Source organism: Strongylocentrotus purpuratus, unplaced genomic scaffold (assembly GCF_000002235.5).
Source record: "Strongylocentrotus purpuratus isolate Spur 01 unplaced genomic scaffold, Spur_5.0 spur5_scaffold_21, whole genome shotgun sequence".
NCBI classification, from domain to species: Eukaryota; Metazoa; Echinodermata; class Echinoidea; order Camarodonta; family Strongylocentrotidae; genus Strongylocentrotus; species Strongylocentrotus purpuratus.
In genome coordinates this window covers 29,580,239-29,603,688 of record NW_022145607.1, presented here as the reverse complement: position 1 = coordinate 29,603,688, position 23,450 = coordinate 29,580,239, and the positions used below count along the sequence as shown (strand labels likewise).

The window sequence follows — 23,450 nt, the reverse complement described above, 5'->3', positions numbered from 1 at the left end:
CCCCCCTTTTATAAAGGTATACCATGCATGCGTGTGCGTCAAGACAATCTGATCAGGAGTCACTTTTATGCTAATAAGCCAGTTCATAGATTACAATCTGCGCATGGGCAGATAAAGGTCATTTGTACCAAAATGGTAAAACCCACACTGAGTGAATACTGGATTATGCGCTCAGGAAAGTTATGTAACATTATTCATTTATGCACCAACGGTACATTCTATGATACGCAGGTGGAAATATTCTTTTCAAGAGGTAAAACAAAAGGTATTCATGAATCACATCTAGGACTTTGGCAGTTATTATTCTAAGATGCTCAACGTGGAACTTCTCCATTTGTAAATTAAGATCTGTGGATATTTGGGGTCATTTGTACCATGTGCTCTCTTTAAACTCCCTTATTGGGAATGTATTTAGACTTGCAAAATGTCTTTACAGAAGTATTTTCTGGACCTTATATTTTGAACATGGTATATATAGAACTATAGAGTATAGGAACGTCTGATATACAGAACAAAATATTTGTAGGTGATTGATAAGCTTTAAAAACTCAAAGACAACTCAATGTTGGCCTTGATTCCAACCGCAATAATCTTATAGCTGTTTCATAAATAAATGAATTCATGTTTTTTTGTTATCAACAAACAGTAAAACAATGACAAACTTTTGTTTGTTCATGTGTGTGTGGACGCGTGTACGTATGTGAATGTTATGATGATTGATTTTTGTTATTTATTTAAAAAACAAACAAACATTATTTCACTTTATTCCTTTCTCCTTTTATTCATTTTGTTCTCTGGCATAATTATTGATGTTATATTTTTACATGGAGGAGGGCCTATGCCCAATATTCCCGTTTCAAAGATTGTATTGTACCCAGACAAACTGGAGGTGCAGAAGGGGCCATTTTAATCCTGAAAACAGAGTATAGGGATATTATTTTAGCATATTTCTTCTTCTTTTCATTTCAAATTAGTTTCTTCCAAATGTCTAATGATTTTTAGTTCATATTTTATTTGGGTCAAGCTTGCTATTCATAAGGGCCGCTATTCAAAATGACCATTATTCATAAGGACTGCTGTCCATTACGCATGACAATAAATAGCGATCCTCATAAATAGAAAGCAGACCCCTTTTATTTCAGAACTCTTGAGAACTTGAGAGAGTGCATTGTGTCAAACTTTAATATATTACGATTTCTCGTGCTAATGCATATAGTCTATAGAATTGGTGTCTTAAAAGAGCAAAAATTAATGTGAATTAAAATTGAATTCGTGTGCTAAAGAGTATGATATATTGAATCAAAGCATAACTAATTCAATTGCCTTATTTATTTAATTTGTCTTCCAATTATTAATCGGAAGCCTGCATGTTTGATGATAGATGTATGTGACTACTATGCCCCCCCCCCCTTTAATTATTCAGCGTCTGGCTGAGTCGTTGCGATTTTTTTTGGGACTAAAAAATATATATATATATATGTTCTCTTTCCCACAAGGTGCCCCCCCCCCCCGTGTGACCCCCCCCCCCCCCCCCCCGGCAAGAAATTCCTGGATCCGCGGCGCCTGGTAATACCGTATTATAGGATAGCAATATATGTGAAGTTCGAGCTTTGAAATACATGTATTTTAGCATAGACAAACCATTTTGAAAGTTCATGTTCATCAGTTCACAAAAGGTTCAGGTTTTTATCTCTAAGGTTGTCAGATTGTGTTATGTCAGTTTTAAGTTGTTGTATAAAAATGTCAACAACACTGAGTTTGTTGTCTAATGGAGCAGCATTGATCTACACTTGCCACTCTCCACCCAGGTGTTAAGTGGGTACCGGTTGGAAGGAATTCCTTGAAATGCTGTGAGCGTCGAAATCGGCAGCCTAGCATAGCCGGGTAATGTTGGAGCGCCTTGAGGACTTGCAAGGTCGATACGTGCGCTATATAAGAATCCAATATTAATATTATTATTATTATTATTATGTTCCCATGCTTCCATAAATGGTTTGATGACGCAAGAGATAAGGATAATTGCCTTAGTGAACTTGTGAACACCTTTTAATTTGAGAAAATATGAATTTTATAATAGCCTACATCTTAGTTGATATATACATGTATATGAAATAGGTATATGGATGTTTGTGCAAATGTTGTGCATTTGTTCGAAACGATATCAAGGTCTCTCTCCGCTCCGTGCCTTCTATATAATATACTATGAAACTAAATGAACTTTTTATATATGTTTTCAATCTTATGTATATGACATTGTCTTTCGTGCTAGCATGGGAGAAATGTTAATTTAACATTGAAATAAATGAATATTTAAAGTCAACTGAATGTGTGTTATTCTTGTATTAGCCATAATCGTATGGTAACCATATTCATACTTGAGTGCCTATATACAAATTGCTTCATTCACCTGCTACGAAAAATTGGATTTCAATAATCAGAATCAGAATGCATATATTTGCATATATTACATGTTGTTAGGCAGGGGAAACCATGTTTGTCCTACCTAGCAACAACTAATGTATGTAATTTTAATCGAGATGCTTTATTTGTAACAGATGAATGGAACGATTCGTATTGAGGTGCTTTACAGAGGCATATGCATACATTTTGGTTACATTGCAAAAATGGCCTATTCTGAATGTTATCTGAATTCTTCTTACTAATCGTCCACCCTCCTTCCACCACTTCCAGTTAAAACTTAATTTTGGAGTATTTAGGAGGATTACAAACCAAGTACAAGGATTAAGATTAAGGATCAGGATTAGGAATTAGGAATTAGGATTAAGATTTGTGCATTAAATGTGATTACATTACAAAACTGGCCTATTGGCTATCCTAGATCCACATTTTATTAGCTAACCCAATGGCCGAACAAGAGGGTGGCATAGGGATTCTGTTTCTGTTGCGTCGGTAGACCTTTACTCAGGGTTAACTGTACTTCACCGACGTTAGACTCTTGGGTAGGGTTCAACGATCTGCCACGTCGCCATCCAAATTTGAATAGAATGTATTTACACATTATATGTATCCATAATTGGGCATGCAGCCACTGCAGGAGTCATGCATTCTGTCCTCTTGAAGAAAAAAAAGAACATACGGCCACGGCCACGCCAACACTAGCTTGCATACTTCAGTCAGTCATAGTCCATGAATGAGATTGATATCGAGAAACAGAGAGATATATATAGAGAGAGAGAGAGGGAGAGAAAGAGATAATTAAATTTGACACTACTACAATTCCATAAAGCCTGGAGCTGAGCCAAACTCTGGCAGCTGTGTCTGGAGCAGAGACTACAGTGTATCGTAAATATAAACAAGGCACAAATATTGGTAAATTGCTGTTTGGTCTACAAACAAATCGTACTACCCAATTTGTCTTTCCAAATATGGTCTACAGCCCGTCTTCTATCCACATGGTCTAATAATCATTTGGTCTAATAATCATTTGGTCTAATAATCATATGGTCTAATAATCATTTTGTCTACGGTACTTACTTATCGTTTGGTCTGATGACCATTTAGACTAACAGGCATTTGGTCTAATTTCTACATGGTCTTATCTCCAATTAGTATACTACACATTCATTCAGTATATTTACCAGTTAGTCTAATTCCCAGTTTGTCTAATGCCCAAATCGTCTACCATCCATTAGGTCTAATAATTATTTGATTATTATTTATGATTAAATGATTTCACAAACTGGGAATTAGACTGACTGGAAATGAGACTTCATACATGTAGGTAATAGAGCGATTGGGTAATAGACAAACTTGATCGTAGTCATACATTGTAGACCAAATGACCAAATATTCACAACTGAATGACACGTGATGGTAAAACTAAAATAACAACATCTGTGCTGTCTGCATAGTCTCATAGTTCAGACACTTTGCTATGAACCATGACTGACAAAGGTTTGTGCAAGCCTGCAAACTAGTGCATAACATCTGGCCTTACTCTCCAGATTCCCATTACCGGTACTCATCTCAAGGGATATGGAGACCGGGCATTTTCCTCTATTGCTCCTCGCCTGTGGAATTCCCTCCCATCATCTATTCACGAAATTGACAACCTGGACCCCTTCAAAGCTTCACTCAAAACTCACATCTTCCTTAAGACATTTAAATGCTAATTTCATCGGAGGAGCTCGCGCCTTTGAATGTTTTTTTAAACAGATATATGGCACCATACAAATGCTGTTCATCATCATAACAGTGTATGAAACAATGGTCTGAAATGTGAAACTACGGTGGGTACATGATATGGTCTACTGAGCTGGATATCCAGTGGCCCTGTATTATAGCTGGCACAGCCAATGTTTTTGTTGTTTACTTTTGATTGGCAACCAGTTGAGATTGACCATTTTTGAGACAATTGTTTGTTGTAATGTAATTAAAAAAACCTGAACAAAGTCAATTCTTATTATTCTATTCATGCCAGAACTAGAAGGAGGTGCGATAGCTCAGTCGGTAGAGCAGTGGTCTCGTAATCCGGTGTCCCGGGTTCGAAACCAAGGCTTTGGTAAGGCATTAAGCCGTCGGCTATCTGGTTGCTTACTTACAAGCATTTATGCTTTCTTAGCAGTCAGGTAAAATAACCACCACCACAATAAGAAGTACTACGAACCCGTCCTCAAACGGTCACTTGACACGCTAACAACTTTTCACTATGCCAACACTGTATTGCCTTTATGGAGACTTGTCTCGCAATAAAGTAAAAATGCTTGCCTTACAAAAATACAACCATCCACAGCAGTAGCAATGTTAAAATATGTTCTTCTTTTTTTATTACTAAAAACATATAAATACAAAATGGAAATAGAATCCTGCCAATATGCAATGAATGTATCAATGGTATTCTATCTTTTATCCAAATAGCTCTACAGTGGAATCTTACTACAGCGAAACCTTATTGCAATGAACACTATTGTAATGAAATTCCATGTTTACAATGTAATTCTATAGGTCCTATTTGTAAAGTGGATCCTCATTACAATGTCCTCGATTGGAATCACCTTGTTATAATAAAACCATATCATATCAGGGTTAAACAACAACAAAATACAAGGAAGTGAAACTGGCAATATTATCTCGTTATAATTAATAACAAGAGTTTGTTATAATAGTGTTCAAGTATGGGAGGCTCCCCTGTATTCTCTAGATATTTTGGCTGTAATACAACACGGTTTTGATATTACAAGGAAAAGTCCTACATGTAGGTCCCAGAGGTTTGTACAATCCAGTTTCACTGAAGCGGCTCATTCAGATATATGACATGGTGAACCTTCGCAAAATAGCTGCCGTGTTTTTTCAATGTGTGAATGAATGGCAACTGAGTGCAACAAAGGTCCTGCGCGAATTCAGTAAGCTCTATGCCGAGCTGCCAACCTTGTGCGACCAAAAAAAGGAATCATGATGGCAAAAAAAAGGAATTTCAAGCAAAAAAAAGGAATACATAAAAACGAAACTTACAACCACGCGGACACACTTCCAATGCAGAAATGTTCATTCATCATGCTGTTTTTTCCATACAAGCAAGTAATTTTTTTGGTGGTTATTTTGGTATTATCGGCATTTCATTTTTTTTAGAGAATATTTTTCTCTTCAAGTATGTTTTAAAATTAGTTTTCTATTGAATTTGTGATCAAATCACCATTTTAGGGCAGTTGTTTGACGTGCGGTATGTAAAAAAAAAAAAAAAAAAAAATTATTAATTTTTTTTATTTTATTAAAGAACGTATTTTATGAGAAAAAACGTAATACCGTAATTTGGAGGGAAAAACGGAGTAATTCCGGCAAAAACGGAATGGTTGGCAGCTCTGTCTATGTTAAAAGGTACAGAAATATGAAGTGTATTACACTGTACCACATCATTAAAAGAAGCACAGCGGTTTTGCTGTGTCATATCTGAGTGAGACGTAATCTTTGAAGTCTATCTAGATAGCTGTCGAGTGGCAACTTAGTCCTTTAAACTCCATGGGACCATGGCAATTACCTGATTAAATTGCTGATTACTGATTACTGGCTCGGTAACAATATAACACATCAGGTACACTGTACCTCCACAAATAAGTTGATATTTATGGAGTTAATCTCTAAAAGTGTTCTTATTCATCATACCAAGGGCCCACTGTAACATGATGCCATTCCAGTCAGTGCTTCAACATTTGCTCTAGGAACTTGTCAAAGATATAGGATTTGGGTTGTAAATGAGCTTTCGGTTAGGTTGAGGGTTAGAATTGTGGCAGCATTCGGTCCAGACTCCAGAGATGACGTGAAGAAATTGGGTAGAGTATAATATGACATTGGCTACAGAGCAATTGTGGCTGGAGCATGCGTCATACAATAATCTCATCAAAATGTCTAATGCTTTGAGAAAGAAAAAAAAAATGAAAATTTCGCAGACTGACAAAATGGAATTGTATGTACAATAGTGTCTGTCAATTGTACAGGCACTATTTCAATCAAAATCCAAAACATACTACATGGATTGAAAAGTTAATGCTTACACTGTCTAACACTATGCTATGACAGGAAACAAAGTGAATACTTTTTGTGTAGGGGGAGGGAAATTATACCACTTAAAAGACTGTTATGGTCCATAAAATTGGCTGAGCGCATCTATAAAATGGATACATAAGGAAGAAAATTGTTTGTTTTTTGGTGGAAAAGACACAGCCACTTCACTTGCAGTTGCATCACACACTATTTATTTGTACTACATTGTATTATTATTGGGAAGTAAGATTTCCAAATTTGAAAGAAAGAATTTTTTTTTTTTTTTTTTTTTTTCCAAATTTGCTCACAGAAGTTTGTCATCCCCCCCCCCCAAAAAGGGGGGGGGGGGGGGTAGAGGGTCATAAATGTTTTGGTTTTCCAACAGCCTACAAAAATGTAGGCTTGTAAAGCCCCTGAAGAAAATGCATTCTCAGAAAGTCGAAGTTGATCATCTTACATTGGAACCTGGTGGCTGTTTCACAAAACTTGTCATCAGTGACAAATGATAAGGTTTTGTTATAAGCTACTGAAATCCTTGCTTCTGATTGGTTATCGGCAGATTTATCACTGATTTTTGTCATTTGTCATTGAATAAAGGCTTTGTGAAATCGGCCCCTGGAAGACACGAGCACAGTCTTCTGATATCATCATTCCAACAAGAGTAGATTGAAGAGATTTGAACTTTCTGCATCTCCATTTGCAACCACGGTTCCTTTTATAATCCAGCAATTTAGGGATCTCATGCTGCCTGACGTGGGCGAGTCTCAATATTTCAAACACCGCCGTCAATTCTATAGTCTCTGTCTTTCTGCATCTTATCTCCAAGATGAAGTTTCAGTCGATAACCAGCTCATCGCATCCCCAATCCTCGTAGCTTCCATCGGGGAGGTATCGTCGGATGATGATGGGAATCTTCCTGGCTCTGAAACAAAGTCATACAAGGAAAAAAGATTTAAAATGAATTATCAGGGAATGTGAGAATTGGAAGCAACGAGAGAAACAACAAATACATGATAGCAGAGCGAGAGTGATTTAACTCTAAAATGTTTCAAAAGAACCCCACAAAAAGACTATATGAATACATGATATCAATAAAAGGTAATTTAGCTCTTAAAACTTAGGATATCCAACAAGCTTCACTAAAATGTACTAATATTTAGTTTTTCAAATAAGAATAAAAAGGAAGCAAGGAGCAAAAATAAAACTGATGCAAAGGGATCCATTTATACAAGGTAAATGAAGGGGGGAAAATGAGTAAAATGTAACAAAAAGTAATGGAAACAAAATCACAAAAGAAATGGATGGGTAAGGGGTGGTTGAGAGAGAGGTGAGAAAGGATGAGGCAAGAGAAAATAAGAAACGAAGAGACAAAATAGATTAATCTTAGTCACTTACTTGAGTTCTTTCATAGCAATCTGTAAAGGATCGGTCTCTCCTTCCAGTTCAACCATAACAGGTGCATTCATCCTGGATCAAAGAGTGGTAATTCAAAGCAATATTCGTAACTTTTACAATTTTGAAAGAAAAATATGCTCCCTCTCCCTCTAAATGGTAGACCAAAAGTCCAAAAGGACACCTGAAAAGTCTCATGACCACCTCCTCCTCCTTCTTTCCTACCTAGTACCTCTTCCTCCCCCTCCTTCTCCTCCTCCTCTTCTTCTTCTCCTTGTCCTTGTCCTTCCTCCTCTTCTTCTTCTTCTTCTTCTTCTTCTTCTTCTTCTTCTTCCTCCTCCTCCTCCTCCTCCTCCTCCTCTCTCCTCCTCCTCCTCCTCCTCCTCCTCCTCCTCCTCCTCCTCCTCCTCCTCCTCCTCCTCCTCCTCCTCCTCCTCCTCCTCCTCCTCCTCCTCCTCCTCCTCCTCCTCCTCCTCTTCCTCTTCCTCTTCCTCTTCCTCTTCCTCTTCCTCTTCCTCTTCCTCTTCCTCTTCCTCTTCCTCTTCCTCTTCCTCTTCCTCTTCCTCTTCCTCTTCCTCTTCCTCTTCCTCTTCCTCTTCCTCTTCTCTTCCTCTTCTTCTTCTTCTTCTTCTTCTTCTTCTTCTTCTTCTTCTTCTTCTTCTTCTTCTTCTTCTTCTTCTTCTTCTTCTTCTTCTTCTTCTTCTTCTTCTTCTTCTTCTTCTTCTTCTTCTTCTTCTTCTTCTTCTTCTTCTTCTTCTTCTTCTTCTTCTTCTTCTTCTTCTTCTTCTTCTTCTTCTTCTTCTTCTTCTTCTTCTTCTTCCTCCTCCTCCTCTCCCCCCTCCCTTTTTCTCTCTCCCCCTTCTCCTCCCCCTTCTCTTTGTCGTCTCCTTCTCCTTCAAATATGAATTTGCTAATTTTCTGTCCCACACTAATTACAATATCCATATACTCCCAAATATAGCTCCGCAAAAGAACTAGTATTACAGGAAGAAGAATGGGCTTACGCTATCTGTAACGCTCTTGTCCCTAACACTCTTGCCCGCTCATATTTCGTCATATAAGGCGTTGTAATTCTCTCCGTCTGTTGAACGCCTTCTCCCGCCGGTAGCACGTCAATGTGGTCTCCATCATCCGCTTCCTAGAAATCAACGAAAAAGTTGGGGAAAAAAGACTCAATGAACATGAATGGAAAAGATAGAAATACATGGAATTGCAGTGATTGCATAATGGCCTTGTTTGGTAAAATTGGTATCTTCAAGCTATTCTAGGCTCTTCTCATTCTGTTATCCCTGATAATCTTGCAATAATGTTTGGGTTGAACTTCTATGCCACTGGATTATTTTGTTCAATGTTCATACCCTGGTACAAATCTAAATAATAATAATAATAATAATAGGCATTTCTATAGCGCCATCTATCTAGATAATTCTATTCCGAGGCGCATTATTATTACCCCGGCTTTAGCCTAGCTGCCGTTTATACAGCCTCTTATCTTTATTGAAAATGGACACTGGCCTTTTCCCTTACCAAACAAACATTTATTTTCTCTTTTAAACCACATTATTTTAAAAGAATTAAGATATAGACCTACGATACTTGATTCTTGATAAAAATCTTACATTAAAAACAAATAAATAACATGTTGTACCTCTTCATTAGCTTCATCAAGTGGTTCATCTCCATCATCAAAGTCCTCGTCAAAGCTGCAAAGAGTTAAGAAAAAATTAATTCAATAAAATACTTTTTTTATAATTTACACGTTGACTTGATTTCAAATTTTCTTCAGTTCAATTCATTTCAAATCGCAAAATTCAGCAGTCATTCAATTTTGGAAGCAGAACTATTTAAGTTTCCCAACCTCAACTCCAATTTTATCTGCAGCAGCCGCTGGCCCTTGAGCCTTAGCCAAAAATTTAGATCCTGAGGCTCAGCCTCAGGTGCAGGCTTCACTCACTCCAGCAAAGCATAGAGAGTCAATGCTAATGCGTATTGACCTCTAGCACTGCATACTTGCTGTGAGGCAGGTATTATTAGACCTATACACAAATATACACACCACACAATATTGCATAGACTGCAAACAATAGGACCGATTTTGAGTGAAATCAGTTGAGTTTTGTACAGTGGTGTTTGAAATGTTGAGAATCAAAAGCACAGCTTTTACAACACAGCCAGGATAGTGATGCTCCTACATGTATGTGTGGCTTTACTCAGCTCAGCACTCAATTCTAAACTATTCTCTAAACATAATCGACATTGTCTTGGCATATTTTTCAGCACAATTTTGAAGAACATGTTTGTCCCTAGACTCAGTATCCAACTCATCATTTAATGATTTATTTTTTGTGACATACATTACTAATACGCTAAATAGATTTAGTGTTAGTTGGACGGCGCGATCGCGGAACACATGATCTTTGAGTGCTCTTCACTGAACTCTAAATTTACATTAATTTTCCCCATTTCGCGGTGAAAAATTTGGTTATTTTTTACATTATCTCTAATTTTATTAGTCATGAGCCAATTTTAGGTTGGATTTATGTCATATTATACCAGCTTTTTGGATTCTACAGTGGATAACTTCTCACGGACCCACAACCCAAGACAGCCATCTTGGAAATTTGAGTGTCATGTAGGCCCATGCATGTCTTCTTGTGTACTGTAGTGTATGTCTACTGTATATCAATCACACCATGATTAACTTCAGAGGACTTGATAGCCAGGTGAAAGCATACACCACAGCTTCTCACTATCATCTTTGGTGTTATCCTGGATCAATTTTTTACCAACTTATGAGAGTATTGTGCATGCCAATTTGTGCAAGTTTTGGACCCATCGCTGGAGCCTTGGAGTTGAAGAACTTCTTTGTTTAGTCTAGATCAAGCTTAGTCGAACAATTAAGGGCAGCTTTGTCAATGGATCATGACTTTTCACCTCTCACCCAAGCCTAGGATCCCCATTTCCTGTTGAACTGTAAGTTTTCTACCGTATCTATACGAGCACGCCCATGTTTTAATTATTCTGCCTCGGATATTTTGTCCTTGAATTTTGATCAGTCATCATATATCAGTAGAGCCTGCCATCACTAGAGGACCAATAGATAAGAACAGTACATCATCACTGCCAAGTTTGCCATCATGTTTAACTGGCAGGTTTTTTGCAGGACTCCTTATCCGGCCCGTTCTGCTCGCAAACATCACTTCCATTGAGCAATTTGCTGTAGACTTTAACCTACCAATGAACAGAGATCTAAACTTGAACTGTTACCCAGTTAAATTCAACAATGCACCAATTACTAATCAAAGAAATTCCTCCCAGCATCCTGGGCTTCTTCGATGCTAAGCCTGTCTCACACAAGGTTCAAACCAAAGCCAAAGGAAAGCTCTGTATTAATGTATCTAACTATTCTCTTGATACTCCAATCGCATGACACAGATATTAACCCCGGCCCTCATACTCCAAAGTTTCCATGTGGAGTATGTAAGAAAGCAGTTCGCTGGTCTAAAACCAGAATGTCAGTTGCTTGTGATTCATGTGATACATGGTATCACATTGACTGTATAGGGATGTCGTCAGAATCGTATGATAGAATCAACAAGTCAAATGTCAGCTGGATCTGCGCGGCTTGTGATTCTCCGAATCACTCCCTATCTGTACTCGACTCCTACCTGAGTGTATCTGAAAACAGGTTTCAGGTATTATCAGATATCGACAACTCGCAAAGTGAGCATAATCTTGCTCCTAATAGCAGCTACAGTGAAGACTCAAGGTGATCCTCTGCTCCTTCACCCTTGAGTAACAGCAAACAAGACTCCACTGATTCTGCGCCTAATCCTGGATCCCCTACTCACCAATCTTCTCCTATAAAAGGCAAAAATAAAAGGCAAAAATAAAAGGAGGAAGAACATAACCAGACCGTTGAAAGCCTTGTCTGTCAATCTCCAATCCATGTACGCTAAAAGAGAAGCGTTTTGGGAAGCATTGGAGAGTTGTCAGCCGGACGTAATGATTGCCAACGAAACCTGGCTAAAACCAACATTGTTGAACTCGGAGATGATGCCAGCAGGTTACAATACACCCATCAGGAAAGACAGACCCGATGGATATGAAGGCGTTCTTCTTGCCACCAAGAATGATCTAGTCGACTGCGAAGTTGAAGTAAAGTCTGACTGTGAGATCATTGCAACCAAGATCCAGCTCTATGGCCAACAACCGCTCATTGTAGTGTCTGCCTACCGACCTCCTAAAAATGACCTGGTTTATGCTCAGTCCCTGTGCCAAGCAATCCAAATTAAAGTCAGCAATCATCTGCAGTAGTCTGGGTCAGCGGGGATTTCAACCTTCCTGACATAAATTGGAAAACCGCGGCTGTAGATGGACACCAATACACCGCTACACTTAACAACTGCTTCATATCTACATTCAATGATGTTGGGCTGTCACAGACTGTCTACTTTCCAACGCGAGGGAACAGAACATTCGACCTGTTCCTCACGAGTAGACCAACACTTATCAGCAAATGCGTACCTTTGCCAAGAGTCGGTGATCATGATATGATCCTCGCGATATCTGATGTACGTGCCAAGAAACTGAAACCAGTCCGCCGGAAAATCTTTCTATGGAGAAAGGCTGATTTTGATTGCATCAAATCAGAAATTCTGTCTTTTGGGAAGTCATTTGTCAAATCAAATTAAACCAACACCAATGTGGATGATATGTGGGAACAAATATCTTGAGAGCTCCAGAAGGTGCTTGACACCATGGTTCCTTCCAAGTTTTCTTCTCCACGCTATAGTCAACCATGGATAAATCAACATCTGAAAACCCTATCCAGAAGAAAGAAACGAGCGTACAAAAGAGCACGCAAGTCTCGCAGACCAACGGACAGGGACAGATACAAGAATCTCAAGAAAGTCATGCAGAAAGAATGCAGATCTGCCTACCATTCATACATAAACGACATGCTTTGTGAAGAAGGCAAACCCAAGAGGTTCTGGTCATACTTAAAGAACACCCGATGCGAGAGTACTGGTGTCGCGCCCTTGCTGAAGGATGGTATTCTACAGTGTGACTCCACAGCCAAGGCCAACCTACTCAATGATCAGTTTGCCTCTGTTTTTACCCATGAGGATGCATCGCACCTACCAGACCTCAGTGAAAGCCCACACCCATCAGTCCCTGCCTTTGTTATCGACAGCAAAGGGGTTAGGAAACTTCTCGCCAACCTCAAATCCCACACGCACACAGCCTGTGGCCCTGACAACCTACCTGCGTACCTGCTGAAAGAAATCTCAAGTGAGCTAGCCCCAGTTCTTTCCCTTCTGTTCAATGCCTCACTACAGCAGGGTAAAATTCCTCACGCATGGAAAGTAGCCAATGTCGTACCCATTTTTAAGAAGGGTGGCAAACACAAAGCGGAGAGCTACAGACCCATCTCCCTAACCTCTATCATCTGTAAGGTCGCTGAGCACATTATCCACAGCCAAATCATCCATCACCTAGACGAACACAACCTCCTAACAGACTTTCAATATGGCTTTAGGAGAAAACGATCTTGTGAGTCGCAGCTTCTTGTAACGGTAGATTACCTTGCGACAGGACTCAGAGATAAACAACAGATCGACGCCATTCTACTCGATTTTTCGAAAGCGTTCGACCGAGTACCCCACGAGCGTCTTCTTCTAAAACTGAACCACTACGGAGTCAGAGATGAACTACTCTCATGAATTCGGGATTTCCTCCAAGGGCGAACCCAGCAGGTCCTACTTGAGGGGAAGAAGAGCAACACCACTAACGTCACATCGGGTGTACCCCAGGGCACTGTCCTGGGTCCCCTTTTGTTCTTGATTTTCATCAATGACCTCCCCGATTGTGTCTCCTCATCCATTCGACTCTATGCTGATGATGCCCTCCTCTACAGAACAATCAATTCCCATGATGACATTGAGTCCCTACACAGAGATCTCGCAAATGTTCAGGAATGGGAGAGGAAATGGCTCATGTCCTTTAATGTTGACAAATGTGAGGTGCTGAGGATTTCAAACAAGAGAAAACCCATCATCGGAGCATCTCCTTATTCCATCCATGGGACGACCCTCCGCACTCTTGACAAAGCAAAGTACCTTGGAGTCATCCTCCAACGAAATCTCAACTGGAAACACCATGTCCACTCCATCTGCAAGAAAAGTAACAGCACACTTGGCTTCCTTCAACGCAACCTGAAGAAATGCCCTGTCAGCATAAAGGAGCGAGCATACAAGATCTATGTCCGCCCAATTGTTGAGTACTCTTCTTCTGTCTGGGACCCCCATACCAAAGAGCTCATCTCTAAAATTGAAATGGTCCGACGTGCGGCCAGATTTGTGAAGGCTGATAACAACCAACAGAGCAGTGTCACAGCAATGCTGAAAGATCTACAGTGGCAGTCTCTCCAAGAACGTCGAGCTCACAGCAAGGTTATCATGCTGTATAAAATCGTCCATGGAGTAATTGCCATTCCAGCTGCGCCGCCTTTCCTGAACCCTTCTTCCGACCGAACCAGAGGACATCACCTAAAATTCAAACAACAACACTGTAGAATCCTTTCCTACCAGTACAGCTTCTTCCCCAGCACTATTTGCTTGTGGAATGTCCTGCCTGCAACAGTGGTTTCAGCTCCGTCTATTGAGTCTTCCCGTAGCCGTCTTGCACCACTCACCCTCAATTAGCTCTCCAGTTGAGATGCATCTTTTTACTTGCACTGTCGTTACTGCACTCAATGTCATGTGTTCTTGGGATTGCAGCCACAGCAATCAAAGTACGACTTTACTCTACGAAGAGGAATGTACTCATTGGAAGAAAAGTAGTAGATCTAGACTAAATATGTATTTAGATCTATTATTTTTTATTTTGGGCTTTTGAAATTCAAGCTTTTTTTTTTTTTTTTTTTGTTTCTGCATCAAATTTTCAGGAATCAGGAAACATGCAGCAAAAAAGGTGAATTTAAGTATGGATTTAAAAGCTTGAAAGAATCCTCAAACCTCCCAATTCGGCACTTAACAGTAGTACAAAGACTATAACTTCCGAAATTGCAAGACTGTCGAATTCGAAGTTTGTCAAAAATCAATTCTCATTCATCTCACCACAACAACAGAATCGAAGGCAAACCCGGACTTTAGTGCCCAGCTGAAAATCTCAGTTTATTATGGATTTAATATCAATAATATTAATTATGCTAATATATGCAAATATAAACATACCAAAACTTGATGATTTTTAATCATTTGACGTCATAAAAAGCAATTTTAAGCCAAAAATAGCAGCGAAGTAGGGGATCTCCTCTTTGCTTGATGCGAGATACTAGCGAACTGAAATAACCGAATAAAAACTATGGTGAACTAAAAAAGAAAAGAAAAAATCAAACCACCTCTGAAATTACCTTTGAAATGTTTATTAATTTTTTCTTCCGATATGCGCACATGATAGGGGCAGGTTGGGATGGGATGGGGGGGGGGGGGTGCTCAATAGTCGCCAAATTTGGGGTAAAAGGGCAACTGGCCTTGGGGGGGGGGCTAAATTTATTATTTACTTATTTTTCTTTGTAATCATTTTTCTAATTTTTTTCCGGGGTGGCTCTTTTCTTTATTCTGCTTCTTCTTTCTTTCTCACCAGATATGCACGAAACATTGGGGGTTTGAAGAGATGACACCCCCCCCCCCTTCCTGATGGGGGCGCCAAATTTAAGGGTTATTTTAATCTTTCTTTCTTTTTCTCTGCCCCCCCCCCGTCCCTTTCTCTCCCTTTCTCTTTAATAGGCATGCACGCATCGAGGGGGCGAGTGGGATGGGATGGGGGTGCTGAAAACTCGCCAAATTTGGGGTAAAAGGGCAACTGGCCTGGGGGGGGGGGGGGGGGGGCTAAATTTATTATTTACTTTTATTTCTTTGTCATCATTTTTCTAACTTTTTTTCCGACTCCCACCCGCCCCTCGATGCGTGCATGTCTATTCAAGAGAAAGCGAGAAAAGGGGGGCGGCAGAGAAAAGAAAGAAAGAAAGATTAATAAAAAAAATAACCCTTGAATTTGGCGCCCCCATCAGGAAAGGGGGTTGTCATTTCGTCAAGCCCCCAATATTTCGTGCAAATCTGGTGAGAAAGAAAGAAGAAGCAGAATGAAGAAAAGAGCCCCCGGAAAAAAAAATAGAAAAATGATTACAAAGAAATAAAAGTAAATAATAAATTTAGCCCCCCCCCCCCCAGGCCAGTTGCCCTTTTACCCCAAATTTGGCGAGTTTTCAGCACCCCCATCCCATCCCACTCGCCCCCTCGATGCGTGCATGCCTATTAAAGAGAAAGGGAGAAAGGGACGGGGGGGGGGCAGAGAAAAAGAAAGAAAGATTAAAATAACCCTTAAATTTGGCGCCCCCATCAGGAAGGGGGGGGTGTCATCTCTTCAAACCCCCAATGTTTCGTGCATATCTGGTGAGAAAGAAAGAAGAAGCAGAATAAAGAAAAGAGCCACCCCGGAAAAAAATTAGAAAAATGATTACAGGCTTAGACCTATAACATCGTGTTTTAAAGTAAAGTAAGTAAAGTAAAAATAAGTAAATAATAAATTTAGCCCCCCCCCCCCAAGGCCAGTTGCCCTTTTACCCCAAATTTGGCGACTATTGAGCACCCCCCCCCCCCCATCCCATCCCAACCTGCCCCTATCATGTGCGCATATCGGAAGAAAAAATTAATAAACATTTCAAAGGTAATTTCAGAGGTGGTTTGATTTTTTCTTTTCTTTTTTTAGTTCACCATAGTTTTTATTCGGTTATTTCAGTTCGCTAGTATCTCGCATCAAGCAAAGAGGAGATCCCCTACTTCGCTGCTATTTTTGGCTTAAAATTGCTTTTTATGACGTCAAATGATTAAAAATCATCAAGTTTTGGTATGTTTATATTTGCATATATTAGCATAATTAATATTATTGATATTAAATCCATAATAAACTGAGATTTTCAGCTGGGCACTAAAGTCCGGGTTTGCCGAATCGAATACGCGGGACCACACAATCTCGAAAATAAAAAATCGTCAGCATAAAATACTTCAGTTTTTACATACGACATATCAAAAGGTAATATATCTACCAAAAATCATATCAATTAACAGCATGACATAAAATATACTAAACTCACTTCTCGTTATCTTCGTCGTCGGCCATCGTTCTGGAATTATTCGCCTGCAAAAGTAAGCGTGGTCTCCTCGTTCAAAGATGCAAGATATGAAACTGACAAGATAATTCGGATACCAAAATATAGGTCAATATATCTTGCACATAAGCGCGAGCTCAGTATCAGGTGCTGATTCTTCATCCGTGAAATTAGCTTTTATACAAACGAAAAGAAAAAAGGAGAATGATTAATTAAAAACCAGGATAGAAACAATGAAATGGAAGTAACGCTGAACCTTAGAATATTCAGATTTGATAGGAACAAGGCCACGGAATGTTTTCTTTTTTTTCTTCCAAAGTGGGGGCATATGACACCGCTGAGACTATTCGATCGTGCATGGCTACACCCCCCCCCCCCCCCCCTCCAATGAGAGCCTCAAAGTAGAAATGACTTTAAAAACTCCTCCGACCAGACATATTTTCTGTCCAATAAGAAGGGTAGGCCTACTTTGTTGGAACTGAAAGGCAACCTATAAGATCTGGTTTGAAAATATACCATATGGATAAAAAAAAAAAAAAAAAAAAAAAAAATTTAGATCTAGACCACTCCTTACATATTGAATGTAATAATCGGAACTGTTTTCAAATTGGTTAATGTAAAGTGGATTTTCATGTGAGTTGTGGTCGATTGGATAAATCTAAGACTGTATACCATAAGGTACGGGGTTCGCCCCCTGTCGCAGCACAACAAGACCCCCCCCCCCCCCGCCCCAACTGCGGGGTCTAGGGACCGCATTCGTGTTCCCCAAATCTCCGGTAAAGGGGAAACTTTTCGCGCGACAAAGTCCGGCCCGGGAATTGTAAACAAAATGGGGTGTATATTATCTCTCTCTCTCTCTCTCTCTCTCTCTCTCTCTCTCACTTTGGACTCCTGAGAAATTTCAAAAAGATAGTTTAGTGGCGTTCATTCAGTATTGAATATATACGCCATATCTTCAGTTTTATAAGAAAATCAGTTATCCATAAGAAAACTGAGAATAACGATGTGTAATTACATAATTAATTAGTCAGTAACGCAATTTATTAGGAGTCTCTGGATGGTTTGCAACTCCGTGTTTCTGCTTTTTTTAAAAGTTTAATCTGGTCAGTCCGGTTTCGATTGCATGGAAAACTAGCTTTGCCCGATTTGAAACAGGCTTCTCGGCTACTCGGCGTGCGTGCGCAGTGATCTAGATTATTAGGGGGTACAGTGTTCCGGATTTATAGGGGGTCTCCAAGGCAGGAAAAGCCCACCCAAGGCCCGCGAAAAGGGGGGGGGGTCGGTTCAGAAATGTTGACAGTCCTGATATAGGGGGGGGGGGGGTGCTTTCAAAGGGAGGTAACAAGCATAAGCGTACCCTAAATGCCAATGAGGGGGGGGGGGGGCTAGGCATTAATCTCCCACCCAGGCGGGGCAAATGCATGGCATAATGATATACACTGCAGGAACTAAATTGAATTGATTGAAATACTCGTGCGCTGCAATGGCAGCCGTGCTAAAGCCGGAGTAATATGATATTGGAGCGCCAGACTGGCAATTTGCGAGCAAGCATGGGCGGCAAAAAGTACCATGCATCGGACTCCGATAGCACTAACAATAATACGTATTAGTATTGAAGGTGTTTTCCTATCTTCTTTTCTCTCACTTGAAACCCGTTTATATTATTACGTCCAAAGTTTATGGAAATGTGTTAATGACATTCGTCATCCTCATATAAAGGGGCGTAACTCAGAGATATCTTTAATGCAAACATTAAACCCCGGCATTGAAGTCCTGCCCCGCCCCCCCCCCCCCTCCCCACTCCGGAGTCGGAATGACCGCATGCGTGTTACCAAAATGTGCGGTAAAGGGGTACTTTTCGTGCGACAAAGTCCGGCCCGAGAATTGTAAAAAAAAAAAGGGGTGTATTTGACTTTTCACCCGGAGATTTCTTTAAAAAGGGGGTGTTTTTTCTTTATTTCTCTAATCTCTTTTGACTTCTGAGAAATTATTCCGAATTTAGGGGGGTTCGTAGAGCATTTTCTGGGTCTCCAAGGCAGGAAAAGCCCGCAAAAAGCCCGCGAAAGGGGGGTTCAGAAATGTTGGCAGTCCTCAGATAGGGGGTGCTTTCAAAAAGAGGGAACAAGCATACGCGTACGCTAAATAACACTGAGTGGGGGGGGGGGCGGGAGTCCTGCAACAAGATTTTATTTTGATCTTTATAGGGCTTGTCAGCCCAAAATGTTTTTAAATACCTCAATATATACTACCCTTAACACATTACGATAGCGATATTTTCGGAGGTGAAAATGATGATGTCGGGGGTACCTGCTTTTGCGGTTTTTATACTCAGGGGCTGACGAGCGATTTTAATATTTTTAATATGTTTCACTTTATACACGACACAAGATCATGCTTTGCAGTAGGGTGTGATGGTCTGAAAAATTTGTGAGATCGCAGTGCGAAAAATTACATCTTATAAAGAGGAAAAAACCCAATCCTGATGGGGTTATAAGCACATTCTCTCTCGGTCTCACACTATTTCATACAAACAATACGGTCAACGTACGTTCTTTCGTTTATGCAGTTGCTTTTCTTTGGAACAATCTTATTCAAATTCGCAATGCTAGCTCTGTAAATTCATTTAAAACAATGCTAAAAACACATCTCTCTAAGTCTTGTTCCTGAATAGCTCTTTTGAACCTTTTGCCTTTTAATATATTTTGTGTAGATTACCGTAGGATACTATTAATTTATGAACTATTTGTATTTTGGTTGTAAGTGATTTGTAATAAATATGTACATGTATTATTTTCATTTGCAAAGTTTTAATGGTAATTTAAATTGATATAATTTGTAATGCAAATTCTGTTTCCTTTACTTATCAGCTATTTTCTTCTAATCCGCTTAGAGGCAATTTGCAATTTGCGGTATACAAATATCTTATTATTATTATTATAACGGAAGGACCTTTGATAAGTAACATAAATATATCATCTATAGATGCGTTGGAGCGTAGCGAGCGAGCTTTGAGAGAAATTGCTCTTAGTCGCTTGAAATTTGAGGCGCGTTTAATGATGAGAGGAAAAGGGGACCTTATCAGAAAAGAAAAGGAGCATGTGTCAAAGTACAAAGATTAATTATCAGAGGTGAAAATGGGGCACTTCTTACACCCTCAAAAAGAGGCACTCACCAGGGGTGAAATAAAGTCAGTCATGAGAATAAGAAATGGGCATTAGTCGACGGAAAAGGGGCCCCCATCAGATTTTGATAGGGGCATTTATAGGAGGTGAAAAGGGGCATTTATGAAAAGGGGATAGGACCCTTATTAGAAAGGAAAATGGGCACGTATCATTTTTAAAAGGGAAAGTATCAGAAGTGTAAAAAGGCACTTATCGCATCTGAAAAGGGGCAATGACCAAATATGAAAAGGGGTACTTATCATTAGGAAAATGGGCACTTATTAGAAAGGAAAAGGGGCATTAGTTAAAGCGGGGGGGGGGGGGTATCGATCAGATTTTAAAGGGGCATTTATCAGAGGTTAAGGGGGGAACTTATCAGAAGTGAAAAGGAGTAACTCCTCGTACATGAAAAGGGTCATTTACCAGAGAAGGGGCACTTATGGGAGGGGAAGGGGCTCAGTTTTGAATGGGGCACTTATCATTAGGAAAAGGGACACTTATTAGAAAGGAAAGGGGCACTTGTGAAAATGTAAGGTGCGCCTATCCGAGTTAGAATGGGGTAGTTATTAAAAGGGGAAGGGGCACTTATTACAAAGGAAAAGGGGCACTTGTCAAAATAAAAGAGGTACCTCTTAGATTTGAAAAGGGGCAGAGTTACTTTTAAAAATTAATACGGGCACTTGTCAAAGTAAAACGGGCACTTCTTACAAAGTTAAAGGGATACTTTTCGGCTGCTTGAAAAAGCGGGAGGGGCACTGTGCCCCTGCCCCCGGGAGGGCCGCCTCTGCAGTTATACTACATGTATAGGGATAATTAAATTCTTGCTATACACGGATAAAACGCCCGTAATGAAGGCGATGCTATTATGAGATTTTAAAATTTTAATTACATTCTACAACATCTTTTATAATGCCCTGTTTTTTGTTTGGTTCATGCATGGTGGAAAACTGACAGTATTGTCAGGATATTTTAAAGTCCCACTGCACTACTTATAGCTACTTGCGCCCTCTATATAACAAACATTGCATGCATAATCGGTGACCATTGGTCCCCCATGATCCTATTCTTCTTGTTAATTGAGAGCTGGGGTGGTATTCTGAACATTGTTGTAAGTTTTGTGTTATCTTTTGTTGTATCTCACAGAGATAACACAGCGCTAATATTGTTGTAAGTTGGTATTCTGAACATCATTTTATCCCTGTGTTATCTCTTGAAGGACCGCCTCTATCTTATCTTTGACCACTGATGACACGCCTATTTGTATGGACCCTACCAATCAAAATCTGTTTTATATAAGCATGATAAGTAGGTCAACCAATAGGAATACTTTATGCCATATCTGAAGATGACAATGACAATGACAATGACAATGACAATGACAATTTATTCTCATGTCACCCACATTGGGGTATTGGAGAAGTTGGTATTGGTATTGGTATTGGTATTGGTATTGGTATTGGTATTGGTATTGGTGTTGGTATTGGTATTGGTATTGCACCTAGCGCATACTAATCTTGGGCGTAATTAGTTATTTGAGCGCTTATTACGCGCGTCATCATTATGCGCTGTTGAATGTGGATCATGAAGACAAATCACGCTTTCACTATAATTGGTTAAGATGAGAGCATTAAAATCGTCATCCTAGCATGTAATTTCTAAGAAAGTTCTCATCTGTGATGTTTCCGGTCAACACAAAATCTTCTTCTAACTCGTCTATTGACACGAAGTTGGTTCTGGGCAAGAAATATTGCCGCCATTATGTCACCACGAAAGATACAACAACCCCTACCTGTTGTAAATATTGTTGTAAATACCATGCAAGATAAGATAAGATAAAAGATACAACAACTTTCAGAATACCAATTATCTCGACATATTATCTCTCGTGCGCATATGCAAATGAGGAATAAACACCATTTTATTAATAATACGCACAATTACAAGCGCACCAAACATGAGCGCAGGCGCGGCCAATGAGATGAGAGAAAAGATACAACAAAAGATAACACAAAAGTTACAACAATTAAATGTTCAGAATACTAACTTTATCTTATCTCCAAAGATACAACAATATTAGAGATAACACAGGGTTCAGAATACCGCCCCTGATTTTATGAGATAACCACCCCGGCCCCACCCCCCCCCCCCCACTCAGTGTTATTTAGGGTACGCATATATGCTTGTCCAACCGACCCCCCCCCCCCCTTTTCAGCAAAAGTCCGGTGTGTAAAGTCAGTACGGCTCGACCTTTTTCTTTTGTATACGAGCCTTTTTCAGCCCCCCCCCCTTTTTTCAGCAAAAGTCCGGTGTGTAATTTTTGGCAACACGCATGGGGTCCGTCCGTTCTCGGAGTGGGGGAGGGGGGGGGGCGGGATAACCACCTGTCCAGTGACCTTGCAGGACGGTCTCATCCCTCCTGTACACTAGTACAGATGGGCTGTAAGTATTATAAGGAGCACTTATTAATCGCAGAAAGGGGCACTCCATAACCTGCTTTTGGAAGAAGTGCACGGGGGGCCCGGGGGTGCATTCCTCTGGGTCACCATCGCTCGGTCTCGCGGACCTTCTCATACCTTTTACGAGGTTACCGACATTGTCGGTCACGGGCTGTCGATATTTCCTCGGGATAAAAGTATAGCCGTCCCTTTCTCGTTTTTTATGGTGCGCTGCATAATATTATTGTGTAGCTTCAATCATAAATTCATAACATTATTAATATTTTCGTATTACTAATAGATACATTCTATACAGATAACCTGCCCCACCTATGTTATAAACGTTTCTTTGTTTTTCCATTGATAAATGTGTCTCAGTTCATCTTATCAAAATAGTGATGACTGATGACGATGTATTAATGATTGCTTGAGTGCTATATAAGGCAATAAATCTTGTGGGTAAGCAATTAGGAGCCTTGGCTGTAAGTAAGTCACTAACGGGGCCATGACTTGAAAATTAAGGGTTATTGCCTGATGGAACTCGGTTTGGGGTTTTGAACCCAGAACCAGCAATCATTTAAGTGAAGGATCCATAATCCCTCGATTTATTCCCTATACTTTCCCTCCCTCTTTCGATTTTTTTTTTACGGGGCGGGGGCCAGGGCGGGGGCATCCCTGGTAGGCCTACCCCCTCGACACTGATCTCACTGCGCCTTCACTCTTTCAGTGAATGCTGAAATTCACCACCTTATTTTTGTGCTTGTTAAAGCAGTCAGGTTAAACTGTATA

The 23,450-nt window shown here is 40.0% G+C and overlaps 1 protein-coding gene across 1 annotated transcript; it reads right to left on the bottom strand.

The window, feature by feature from the left end:
- Nucleotides 1-6,900: 6,900 nt before the first annotated feature.
- On the bottom strand, nt 6,901-17,157 carry LOC582938 (DNA-directed RNA polymerases I, II, and III subunit RPABC2). The gene is made up of 5 exons (XM_030994453.1): nt 17,051-17,157; nt 9,539-9,593; nt 8,895-9,028; nt 7,894-7,965; nt 6,901-7,420 (listed from the first exon to the last, which is right to left on the bottom strand). The coding sequence occupies exons 1-5, from the start codon at nt 17,074-17,076 to the stop codon at nt 7,333-7,335; spliced, it is 375 nt and encodes a 124-aa protein (XP_030850313.1). The 5' UTR covers nt 17,077-17,157; the 3' UTR covers nt 6,901-7,332.
- Between the last annotated feature and the right edge of the window lie 6,293 nt (nt 17,158-23,450).

Bases quoted from the DNA above. Each gene is read 5' to 3' on its own strand.
- LOC582938 (XM_030994453.1), bottom strand. From the start codon at position 17,076: ATGGCCGACGACGAAGATAACGAGAA. The intron at 9,594-17,050 runs GTGAGTTTAGTA...AACTCTTTGCAG, and splicing joins GACGACGAAGATAACGAGAA to CTTTGACGAGGACTTTGATG. The intron at 7,966-8,894 runs GTAAGCCCATTC...TCTTTGATCCAG, and splicing joins ACAAGAGCGTTACAGATAGC to GATGAATGCACCTGTTATGG.